Consider the following 12,313-nt stretch of genomic DNA (forward strand, 5'->3'; position numbering starts at 1 on the left):
TAAGGTATCTAAGTAGCAGTACCAACTTTGGACTCACCTTACTTTCCTCCAATTCCCTACACGAGTTCTCTTTGCGTGGTTACGGTGGCAGTGATTAGGCGGGTGGTGTGAATAATATAAGGTACATCTCTAGCTCATGTATCTTCTTTAGCCCTAACTTGGCCTCGTGGAGTTCCAAGAAGCAATCACTTGTGACCAAGTCAAGTGCATAAACGGAATCCTCTTACAAAACCGCTTGGCTCTAGAGCTTTCAATGACGCCTTGCGTGTCAAATTTAAGGTTGGTTTTCCGTCACCCTAAGCTTGAGGGGGGAATTACAAATATTATTTTAGGAAGTTAGCTAGAAGTAGATTTTTGTTATTAAAAAGTTAGTTAGAGATTAGTCAAAAGTGGCGGAGGCAATTAAAGCCCAACCAACTTCAACTATATATATATATATAGGGGATGACTCAAGTGAGAACACTTGATTATTATGAGAAATGAAAACAATGAATCATGACCATTAAATTTTAATTTTGTTGATTTTAATGGACTGGATTGGTTTCTCTTTCCATATTGATTTAAAATAAATATTAAGGATTATAGAAAGAGAAACCAATCCAGTCCATTAAAATCAACAAAATCAAAATTTAATGGTCGTGATTTGTTGTTCTCATTTCTCATAATAACCAAGTGTTCTCACTTGAGTCGTCCCCATATATATATATATATATATATATATATATATATATATATATATATATATATATATATATATATATATATATATATATATATATATATATATATATATATATATATATATATATATATATATATATATATATCTTCCTCTCCTTGTAAGAGTTTGAGCTTTTGAATCAGCAATCAATGAGAAATGAATCAACTATTCAACTCATCTAAGCTACCTAATAATTCTAACAATTTCTGTTTTAGATTTTTACTTTCTGGTTTGAAACCTATTGATGTTATAGAAATAAGATTTATATATTTAAGAAAAATCCCATGTAACTGAATGAATCTATTCCTCAAAACCAAATGAGCATATCATGAATCTATTCTTTTGTTCAATCTCAACTTGTGTTGGAGCAGTAGTACAGTCTCATAGTACATATGTACACGGTTGGGAAACAACCTAAGAATACACATCAAATAGCTGCATTCCTTGCCAAATGAAATGTGTATATATACATGAATGATGCAGAATGAGTTGCACATCATGATTCGTCGGCCTTTGGCTCGAGAATGACCGGGATCTTTTCTTTGTGATCACCTCGCAACACCTCCACAACCACCTGAATTTCAACATCAACAAGTATTAAACTATCATAACAAATCAGCTTCAATTTAGATTTGTTTCCTATTTTCATTGATTTAAAATATCTAACTAATTTTTAACCAACGGTTAACTAACTTTATCTCGGGTTCGTATAACTTTGCTTAGGATACATACCTTCTCGCCAACTTCACATTGATCAAGAATTCTGTACAAATCGCTTCCATTAGTAACCTTCTTGCCATTCACAGATGTTATGATGTCTCCTAAAATGAGTCTACCATAGGCATCGCGCTTTGTCGATTGTAAGCCCTACAACAAAAATAGAAATTTAACCAAATTCCTCACCCTTGAAAATTTGTAATCAAATAAATCAAGCTGAAGTATTTCAAAAATTAAGTTCCTAAAAAAAACGATAAATTAAGCTTATATAAGAAATAAGCTTACAGCTTTTCCAGCTGGACCGGTGGCAGGAGCATCCAAGACAAGCACTCCACTTACTCCCAATTGCTCCACAGATTGGTCTGGAGCAAACTTAATCCCTAATATAGGTCTAGTAACCTTCCCAAACTTCACCAATTGATCAACAATGCCATTTACCTAAATATATAAAAAAAATAAGCACATAAACTATATTTAAGAGAATTAAAAAAGGCGGTATGTTTCTACTAATCGTTATCTAAAAAACCAAACCAGACATAACATAACCAGAGAGATCTGTCATGGTTTAACCGGGATGACACTGAGTTCAAACAACTCAAATAACCAAACCGTAGACAGTGCTGGTTTACAGGTTCACGTTTCAACCGGTTGCACCGTGCGATTCGGGTTTTTACTTCTTAAAACAATGGTTTAAAGAGAGGCAAGAGTCGGGGGGCTCACAGTATCGACAGGAATAGAAAACCCAACACCGGAGGATGCACCAGATGGAGAGTATATAGCTGTATTTATTCCAATGAGGTTTCCAGAACTATCAAGAAGTGGCCCTCCACTGTTACCAGGATTAATTGCAGCATCGGTCTGTATAACATCTTGAATAGGACGACCAGTTGCAGCCGAACTAATTTCTCGCCGAAGACCACTGTTTTAAGAAACATGTATATCAGTAAAATTTAATCGATACAGAATGTGTGTAGAAATGATCAGAAAGTATCCAGCTTTCAAATTATCCAGTATCAGAATACTAGAAAAGCATATGTCTATGACGCACCATTCAAAAAAAGAAAATTATCTACAATACAAAATGATTTGAAGTTACAAAGAAAGACGAAAGATAAGATGTTGCGCGATACAGTGCTTCATAAAAGTAGTTTACAGTTTTCATACCTGATGACTCCAGTTGTAAGAGTGTGGTCAAGTCCAAACTGCAGGAATCACATAATAGCTTTCCATTATCTCTATAGATTGAAAAACTCATAGAAGAATACACATTTACAATACAATATGCATCATCTGTTTAAAAATCTTACCGGGTTCCCAATAGCATACACTTTCTGACCAACAAGCAAGTCAGCAGAGACCCCAACAGGTATAGGTCTTAGCTTGTCTTTAGGCGCATCAACACTAAGCACAGCAACATCCTTGTCTTGGTCAAAACCAACAACTTTTGCATCATAAGTTGATTGGTCTGCAAGAGTGACCCTGCACATAACTAGCGTCTCTTTGAACAGGAGTACTTTTATTTTTTTAGTAGAAATCTAACTCGGTGCCATTGAACAGGAATTCTCAGTTCACACACAAAGAGTCAATGAGTTTGTAATAGCTTAATAACAGCTTATTTGAGTTTATCTTCTGACCTAAGCAGTGCACTTACAAATCTTTTAAAAGAGCTTATAAAAATATTCCATGACATTTCTATAAGTTTTTTTAGCTTATTTCGATAAGTTCTTCAAACTAGCTTATAAAAACCAATTACAATAAGCTCTCCAGAATAACACATGGAAACATTTTTAGCTTTAATGAAAAGACTTGTAGGATAAGAACTTATGCTACAAGGGTTTAATTAAGTTGTCTACCTAAAAAAATCATTATTCAATAAGAGCTTAATTAACAAAGTTGTTTACCCAAATACATCACATGTATAATTTTGAGAAAATCAACAAGGAAATTGACTCAAAAGAAGCAAAAACCTACCAACCTGAGATCAGAAGCACCCCTGATAACATGATAATTGGTAACTATATGACCATCCTTATCCCAAACGAAACCTGACCCGGATCCTTGAGGAACCTCCAATACGTCCAGAGTAAACGCATCCTGCCTAAACACAAACACCCACATTAAATATATGTTCAAATTGGGTGAAAAAAATTGATTTTTTAAATTGATTCAAGCTGAAATTGTGTGTCCAAATTTTGGCAAAAATTGATTTTGACTCAATAGATTTTGTAAAACTTATTTTAGTTAAAAGTAAGTTTTTAATGTAATATGATTTCAAGGAATAATAAATATGTGCAGAAATCAAGTTTAAAAGCAAAAACTACAAATTATAGCAAAGTATAATCAATTCTAGAGGCAATTTGCAAAATCAATTTTATGTCTTCCAAAGGTGAAACCAACCATGCAACCAATAATCAAAATCAAGTGTACTAAATCAATTTTAGAATCAAACACACAATAACAAAAACAAAAGGGTCATCTAAAAATTTAATCTTTTCTATCAAAAGAATCAAACACCACCCAAACACAATTACCCACATGAAGAAAACCAAAAGGGACATCACAAAATTCTATCTTTTCTAATCAGAAGTAAAAAAGGACTTACTTGACAGCAAGGTTGGTTATATAAACAACAGAAGGAGTATTCTCTTGAAAGAGACGAACAGTAGCTAGTTCATCGGTCTGCAATTTCCTTGGTGTGGTTACAACAAAAGCAGAAGCTGAATCAGGATTTGAAATGAAGAGAGTGAAAGAAAGTGCAATTGAAGTACAGAAAATGAAAAGAGAATCTAAGCAGGTTTTAGGTATAGAGAGGTTTGGAAGTGAAAGTGGTTGTGTTTTGGTTGATGGGGTTTGAGGAGGAGGAGGAGGGTTTAGGAGGAAAAGGGTAGGGTGTGAAATTGAATGGGTTGGTGAATGGAAATGAAGGGATTTGGATTTGGTGATAATAGAGCGAGGAAATGAGGAAGAATGGAAGAAGAATGTGGAAATGAGTGAAGAGGAAGAAGAAGCAATGGCCATTGTTTTTTTGAGTGGAGTGAGGATGTTTCTTTGTTTGTTAAAGTAAACGTTGTTTGTGGTTCTTGCAATGTTGGATTACGTTTTCAATGTGACATGTTCTTCTAACTGGTTGCGGACCTGGATGGCCTTTTTGGCAGGTTTGAGAAGTTCTAGGTTGTAAGCGATTTCAACCGTTGATGTTCAATCAAACGGTTCAAATTATATAATAAATAAAAAATATTTAATGTGCTAATCATCATTTGTATTTGTATTTATAAGATTAAACTTGAATCCGGAATATTTTTTTGTTTAATTAGGTAGCTAGATGAGTTTAGATTTTTTTAAAAATTATTATATTAATGAAAATATAGTTTATTAATATTATAAACTAATAACCAATAATATTAGGTGATAAATATTAAAACATAAAAGTTAATAAGTAGTATATTTTTTACTCATTTTATGCGAGAATTTAAGTTAACTTGAGTTGATTTGGGTAACAATGAACTAGAACTTAAGTTGAATTTAGATTTTAAAATTTTGCAGATTTTAAAAAACATGGTTGAAAAAAGAGATTCTTCTAAATGTTACTGGTCAGATTTCATAGTGAAAACTAGTCGTTAAATCGACGAGTACTTTACACTTAAAATACTATAAGCCTATGAACTCATGATAGCAAAAATTACCGACCAAATGCTGTAAACTAGAGTTACTAAGTTAGTGCAAAAGCTCCCTCTTGCAGCTTCTAGAAATTAAGGCAAATTTGTCTAGGTATTGCTGCAGACGTGCGTATCAATACATACACCAAATGTGCAACTAAACATGGCGTACATTCTTCTGAAAACATTTTCATCTATCATCATAAATATAAAGCTATAAAAAGTTACAAAATTTTGTCAAGAGGTCTCAATTCTCTGGGTAAGCCATCGAAATGTCCAGCATCTATGTCAGATTGGAGCATGGGTCGTTTTCCTGTTTGCCAAACAATGCCCTCGGCTAGGTGTTCTTTGCTTGGGGTGAGCATTACGAAATTGGGATCAGCTCTTTGATAACTGCATACAAGTAAAAGTGCAAATAAACAAGCAAATTTACCAACAGTTCGAAGCACAAGTTTTAAAATAAAATTGAAAGCAATTCTCATTTTTTTAATGCAGCAACACAGGTTTGGATGAGTCATGATATATTAGCAGAGAATCTATTGAATCAAAAACAAAGAAGTGCTTCCAATGAAATGAACCTGGCTTCTCTAAGACTTTCACTTTGAAGGCCAAATCCATATTGCAATTGACCGTCTGCACGATCTCTGGTGGCTGGAAAAAAAAAGGAGATTCTCAGCAGGACAAACATCCAGTACGAAGATGACTCTATAGAATCACAAGTTTTGGAAGAAATGTCTCGAATTAACATGTTTAACTTTGGAAATTTTCACATGAAGAGAAGTTAGGAACAATTTAACATCATAGATATTAGATCTTATATCATCGAACTTGCAGAATGAGGTAGAGTGGAACACATCGAAAATGATATTATATGGGCGATAAACAGGAAGAAAAAAAACAACATACCCCATCCCAAAACACGAAGAAAAAAAACAACATACCCCATCCCAAAACACTCTCTGCTAGGTAAAACATGCTTATCCAATGTACCAAATACTAATCTTTGGTCGAGAGAACTTAGTAAGTTAGTAGTGCCCAACATAAAACATAATGAGCATTCTTTAGAAAAAAGAAATGCTCAAGGGAGAAAACATATATTCTACAAAGAATATAGGTATAACAGTTTAACACAAAGGAATAATTTAAACTTCACAAATTCCGGGAAACAGGGAAGCCTTCTTCCTAGCGCCTCCCCATACAAGGACGGATGCAAAAGGATGTGAAAAACCCCACTTAAGAAAATAAGGAAACCTGAGCTCAGTCATTGGTTTGAGCAATTCTTGGTTGGACTTTACTTACATTTTGACTGAACTCCAGATTACCAGAGTCCCTTTTCCATGTGAACCAGAGGGTTTAAGACCAAAAACATAGCAAGATTGAATAGAAAAATCCCTCTAGAGATACCTGAAATGTTGAATGTGAAAGAAGGTTTCCACCATGACTTGAATGCAACAGCCATTGTTGAGCTTTTAGGTCCAACTTTTGCCTGAAAATATGAGAAATATTCATCTTTATTCTTGAGTAAATCTTATGTAATCAATCTATGACAAAACCTGCCTAGCATTACATTAATTTTTTACCTTCAGCAAGAAGTTCTTATTGGCTTGCCAGGAAGCACCTATTTGAAAAGTGGAGTCTGAGATACTGTTTGCTGCTATCGCGTCATCAACACTTCAACGCAGAAAATTAGATTTACCACATTGGTACAATTGCACAGAAGTTTGAAAATCTTTAAAGTCAAAAGACTACCTTGTTTGTAACTCAAACCCAAAGTCAATGTAGTTTGTAATTCCAACAACAGAATTCTCTTCGAGGGGGTTCTTCACCTGTTCAATTCAAGTATTTGAGTTTTAAAGTATTATATATTGATATTCTGATTCAACAATAAATCAAATAGTATACTAGAACTCAAACGAAAAAAGATTGAATGAGGGTAAGCATAAAGTAATCCTGGATGGAACTCTATCTAACTGTCAAAAAAAAATTAAATTTAAGAAACAACTAAAATCAAATATATTTAAACATCAGAGTGTTTGTGAAAAAGATAACGAAAGACAAAGGATAGCTTAAAATATAATGGGAAAAAACAGAGCAAGGGCTAGAGAAACATACCCGTCTTTGAACAACCATATGCTGATAAAATGAGGCAACAAACTGCAGATTGTTTAGAAGTCAATTCAGTAAAATCCTTCTTGAAATATTATCAGAATACCACCAGTATCAGGGAAGAAAAATAGAAATGTGCAGTTAATTAGCTAGTACTTTAAATTGCTTTATATCATATAGAAGGATGATACAATATTTAATCTTTATTAAATTGCGATGGTTGGTAAAATGAATTTTTTAATATAACCTATGTTTCATAAATTACAATACTTTCTACTTAGAGAAAAAACATGATGAAAATATTACCCACCAACATTTTTTCCAAAGAATAAATGTATAATATTAATCAATTTAATTATGAAGATTTACCTGGGAGCTTTTGACAAGCTCAAGACTGAAATTGAAAGACGGGCTCAGAGGGCTGCCAGATCCCACGCCGTAACCCATGGCACAGCTCCAGTTCATCAAATTTGAAAGTTTGGCATTTGCATCTAAAAAACAGCACCGCAAGGTATTATGTACATGATTGTTTTACAATATATACAAGAGAACCTTGAGTTAGTCATACTAATATATGTTTTTTGTGACTGTTTTGGCTCATTCTTTAAGTCCAAATTCCTAAAACTGCTTGAAAACAATAATGCATTAGTTCAAGTTCTTCAATCCCCCTTCCCCCCTGACAAACTCAGCCTCTGTAGATTGCTTTTTTTCAGTTCATTACTCTATCTTTAAGTTTTATATAATTGATTTGTAATAGGACCCAAACAAAAATCGAAAACTAAACTTACAACCAGAAGAGATAGCCTCTGTTGATTGACTAGACTAAACTAAACTTCTTAGAAGGAAAAATGGCAATGGAATAGAGCTGTGCTCCTTGTTAGATGATTCATGATGATCAATAACTGAACAATAAAAGATAAAAGCCAATTCTGAGAAAGAACCCACTTCTCTATTCAGCCCATGACCAATTGTTAATTTCTACATACCTTTTTGTGGTTATCCCCACCCCACCCTCTATATAGTGTATTCTATTGTCCTTTTCTTTTCTCCTACAACCAATACCGGCTGTACCTCTCCCCTAATTACTTATGGGTCTGTTAATATAAGTGGGCCTAACAAATGTAAACCTTAAACACATGTGCATGTTTTAGAATACACACACGAAGACTTAAACACATGTACAATTTTTAGAATACACATGAAGATGCATGGGCACATACCAAGCGAATGAGACTAAAAAACATTGATGAATTAGTGTCCATTTTATGATTAAGGAAATATTAATATTTTCTGTCTCAATCTATCAAAGGTGGAATATACAACCAGCAAGGATAAGTTCAACAACATATGCACCATGTTGAAATCCAAACCATAAAAAATAATTTTAAAAGCCCGGCACTGATGTAAAACAAATCTGAAGATGTTGAAATATTTCTAAAGGAATAAAATCTGCAGAGTTCTTACGGTGTGGCTCAAACTGCACCCCGGCTGTTACCCTTCCTATCTTGCTCACTAACCATGCACTTTTTGGTACTTCATCTTTCACTGCAAAGTATCACAATTACAAAGTTTATAAGCATTGTTTTTGTATGTAGATCATAAATCAATACATCAAAAAATCCATCACAGCAATGAAAAATTTAGCAATCTTAGTAAGAACAGTTATAATCTCAAACTTTAAACACGGAGAGACAAAGCTCAAAGTAATACTCCAAATCTTCTATTGGAAGATAATTCAATATAGAGTTCAAGGTAATACTCCAAACTTGTATTGAAAATTTGAGACTCATCATTAAGATATACTAGTAACATACAAAAACATCAGTTGCCTTCCTATCTTAAACTTTAATGCCTATTCAGTGTTGCTGTAACCAGGGGCAGGATCTAGCCCTTTTGAGGGCATTCAATTGAACCCTCTGAAATTTAAAAAATGCACATATATTCATATACCCCTATATATTTTGAATTTTGAACCCCCTGGATTTACTTATTTTTGCACTACTAGCCCAAGAGACCCTGAGTTTGTTTTTTTGCACCCATGAGCCAGGGTCATGGTTCCGGCATTGTCTGTAACACCTAATACCACCAACAATAAATAAGGACCAGATTCTGTGTTTTGAAAGAAAAAAAAAACACTTTTTAGTCAATCATACGTTTTAAAATGTTATAATAATTTCACAAGTTTTTTTATAAAGAAAATGAAAATCTCAAAAAAATAAAATTGGAAGTTCCAGTGCTACTTTGGGAATTTAGAAAGTGTGGCTTTGGGGGGATCTAGAAAAAGTAAAATCATACTAGAGCTTTTTTCAATGCTTATAAATTGCATCCTAAATCTGCTCAATAAAACCGACCAATAGCACAGAACCAGGTAACTTACTCGCAAAAGGCATAAGTGTGACTCCACATGATAGATTTCCCGAACCGTATCTCAATCCCATCAGGCCATAATCTTGGGACGTTTCTCTGTATAATTTGACGAACGTCGGCACGGTAAGTTGCTATTTGTGATGAAGTGCAAAACTAAAGAACTTAATACACGCTTCTTCCACCATCATCAAACAAAACACACCTTTTCTTCAAAAGCAAAGGGAACACTCCGAAGGCCCCAAATCCATATCTGGGATAGTAAGCACACGACCTCATCCGCAAAACCCTAAACAAACAAACCACACACAACATTCACACCACTTCAATTCAAACTGATGCAAGCAAATATCAACAGCATTATCATAATAAATCCAAGTCAGAGCTTCTTACGGATCAGTTGTCGATACATAAAGGTCCATGAATGTATGAGGATCATTTACGTCACTGCATAGTAGATATCCACCAAGTTAAAACAAAATCTCAACATTCACATTCACTAAACTTTACTCGAACAAGAGGACAAAAAAAAACTAAATAGAAGAAGATTATAGAACACCTTTGCCAGCGAAACGAAGCATTTCCATTGATGTTTTCTTCAGGCTTTTGATCAAGAGGACCTGAAACCTAAACAAAATTTGAAAAAAATTAATTCAAAAAATACACATTAATTATTAATTTATCTTTGTGATATCAGATTAGTATTAAAATAGGAATGAATGAGGATACTGTAGCGATGATATCGACGTGAGGATCGTCGATTGGCTTAAGCATGATTCTAGTGAGGAAATGCTTCGGTTGCTGAAAATAATCGTTGAAGAGACACCTCAGCGCGAGCTTCCCGAAAACGACGTCGTAAGATGATTCAAGCATTCGGTCACGCGCGGCGAGGGGAGGGAAATCGAAGAGCGGCGGAACAAGAACCACCGGCGGTGGTACTTCCGCCTCTTTCTGAAACCACTTCCACATTGTTGTCGGTTTAGGATTTTTCGAGTTACGATATTTTGAGAAATTGAAATGGAAATTGAATTTGAGACGAAGATGAAGTGAAGTTTGTGAGATGGAAGTGAAGGGAATTCGACGTTCTCGATATGAATCGGTGGTGGTGGCGCCATTTTCGCACGCTTCACGAAGGTTTCAACTTGGATGCGCAATTACGGGAATATCCTTCTACAGCTTTTAAAAGTTTGGGTTGGGCTTTTCTTTAACGGATACTTTCAACCTTTTATTAGAGGAATTGCTTCTCCCACCCTAAGTGCTGGAGAAGCACTTTAAATAAATTTGAAAATGTTTCTCATAATTTTAAAGTGTATTTTATGACGCACTCTTTTCTTCCTAAAATATGTTTTAAGTGAGTTTTGTTTCAGTTTATCTCACTTTAGTCCAAAAATAAAATGATAGTTTGGCTCATCCTCAGTGGGTACCTACAGAAATATTTATAATGGATGAGGTAAAATACTCACTTAAATAAGCGGGTATGAATGTGGGTATGAGAACCTTAATGTTCACTTTACTCCATATCCGCACAATATATATATATATATATATATATATATATATATATATATATATATATATATATATATATATATATATATATATATATATATATATATATATACTTTAAATTATATTATTATATTAAATTAAATGTATATCAATTTTCAAAAATACATCAATGTTAAGCTATTACATATTTAAGACAAGTGTTTGTTTATTTCATAATTCAACATTAAATTTTTTGAAAAGATTTAAATGTTTTTAAAAACTTAAAATGATATAATATTTTAGACTTGAAATATTTATTTTTTATTAGAAATGCGGGTTACGTTTACAAGTATGGGTACTTACATACCCATAGGACACGGTTACGAGTGCTAAAGTTGTTACTCAAACGGATATGGTCTCGAGTATAAGGATTTTTTCCAACCGTGGGTCTAAGAATGAATACTATAGCACCCTGCCCATTGTTATCCATAGTCAGGAGATGCACTTCTGGATTCACCCTATACGCGCCTCATGCATTAGTAATTGAGCCACATTCATTTTGAGATAAATTAATCCAGAGATACATCTCCGTATTCACCATAGACAGAATACGAAGATGTAATTCCTTGTTCACCCCATAGTAGATTTTGACTTGGTTTTAGAGATACAATGATGTAATTGACTATGTGTTATAGTTATAATATCATATTAAATTTTAGGCTTAATACCCTTTTTTGTCTCGTACCTCTACATGTGGATCCATTTCATTCTTCTTTCTTTATAAATGACCAATTTAATCCCCTATCTTTAAAAACAACATCACGTTTATCCTTTTCGTTAGAAACAATAGTCATTGTCTAAATTCATTGCCAAATGGTGTTGACGTGTTAGATTACTGCTGAGGTGGATGAAACAAAATACAAAAACTCTAAGACTTTGGATCTGCACACTTCATTTCATTTCTAAAACATAACAAAAAAACCTACCAGAGCTGCGAAGGAGAAGGGGAAGGATTGAAGCGTTATCCACACAATCTCGCTGAAGACGAATCGAGGTTAGCACCTCTTTATGTTGTTTCGAATATGATGTTAGTAACATTAGGTATTTCTAATTTATGGTGTATTTCTAATTTAGGGTTTGCATGTTCTTAGTTTCTTCTGTCAATAATGCCTTTTATGATTGTTGTGTTTTTTACCCTTTTGATATTTAGGGTTATCACCTACTACAATTGTGTTGTTTCTTGCCCTATTGATAAGTTGTT

At 33.8% G+C, this 12,313-nt stretch overlaps 2 protein-coding genes across 2 annotated transcripts; both read right to left on the bottom strand.

The window, feature by feature from the left end:
- Window positions 1–1,008: 1,008 nt before the first annotated feature.
- LOC131625244 (protease Do-like 1, chloroplastic) lies at window positions 1,009–4,553 on the bottom strand. The gene is made up of 8 exons (XM_058896127.1): window positions 4,041–4,553; window positions 3,414–3,536; window positions 2,746–2,917; window positions 2,603–2,640; window positions 2,159–2,357; window positions 1,724–1,876; window positions 1,454–1,588; window positions 1,009–1,295 (listed from the first exon to the last, which is right to left on the bottom strand). Exons 1-8 carry the CDS (start codon window positions 4,454–4,456, stop codon window positions 1,218–1,220), a joined length of 1,314 nt encoding a protein of 437 aa, XP_058752110.1. The 5' UTR covers window positions 4,457–4,553; the 3' UTR covers window positions 1,009–1,217.
- Window positions 4,554–5,187: 634 nt separating this feature from the next.
- Window positions 5,188–10,706, bottom strand: LOC131625245 (uncharacterized). Its single transcript, XM_058896128.1, has 13 exons — window positions 10,294–10,706; window positions 10,124–10,191; window positions 9,958–10,011; window positions 9,770–9,853; window positions 9,578–9,663; window positions 8,665–8,745; window positions 7,570–7,691; window positions 7,207–7,248; window positions 6,844–6,920; window positions 6,675–6,765; window positions 6,499–6,580; window positions 5,673–5,745; window positions 5,188–5,487 (listed from the first exon to the last, which is right to left on the bottom strand). The coding sequence occupies exons 1-13, from the start codon at window positions 10,531–10,533 to the stop codon at window positions 5,319–5,321; spliced, it is 1,269 nt and encodes a 422-aa protein (XP_058752111.1). The 5' UTR covers window positions 10,534–10,706; the 3' UTR covers window positions 5,188–5,318.
- Window positions 10,707–12,313: the final 1,607 nt, after the last annotated feature.

Source organism: Vicia villosa, unplaced genomic scaffold (genome assembly GCF_029867415.1).
Source record: "Vicia villosa cultivar HV-30 ecotype Madison, WI unplaced genomic scaffold, Vvil1.0 ctg.000197F_1_1, whole genome shotgun sequence".
Taxonomy (NCBI): domain Eukaryota; kingdom Viridiplantae; phylum Streptophyta; class Magnoliopsida; order Fabales; family Fabaceae; genus Vicia; species Vicia villosa.

Coding starts and splice junctions, on each gene's coding strand:
- LOC131625244 (XM_058896127.1), bottom strand. CDS start 4,456: ATGGCCATTGCTTCTTCTTCCTCTTCACTCATTTCCACATTCTTCTTC. Junction 2,641..2,745: donor TGTATGCTATTGGGAACCCG/GTAAGATTTTTA, acceptor TGATTCCTGCAG/TTTGGACTTGACCACACTCT. Junction 1,296..1,453: donor AATGTGAAGTTGGCGAGAAG/GTATGTATCCTA, acceptor GTTGAAATTCAG/GTGGTTGTGGAGGTGTTGCG.
- LOC131625245 (XM_058896128.1), bottom strand. CDS start 10,533: ATGTGGAAGTGGTTTCAGAAAGAGGCGGAAGTACCACCGCCGGTGGTT. Junction 7,692..8,664: donor GGTGCAGTTTGAGCCACACC/GTAAGAACTCTG, acceptor GCTGTTTTTTAG/ATGCAAATGCCAAACTTTCA. Junction 5,488..5,672: donor GAAAGTCTTAGAGAAGCCAG/GTTCATTTCATT, acceptor ACTTGTATGCAG/TTATCAAAGAGCTGATCCCA.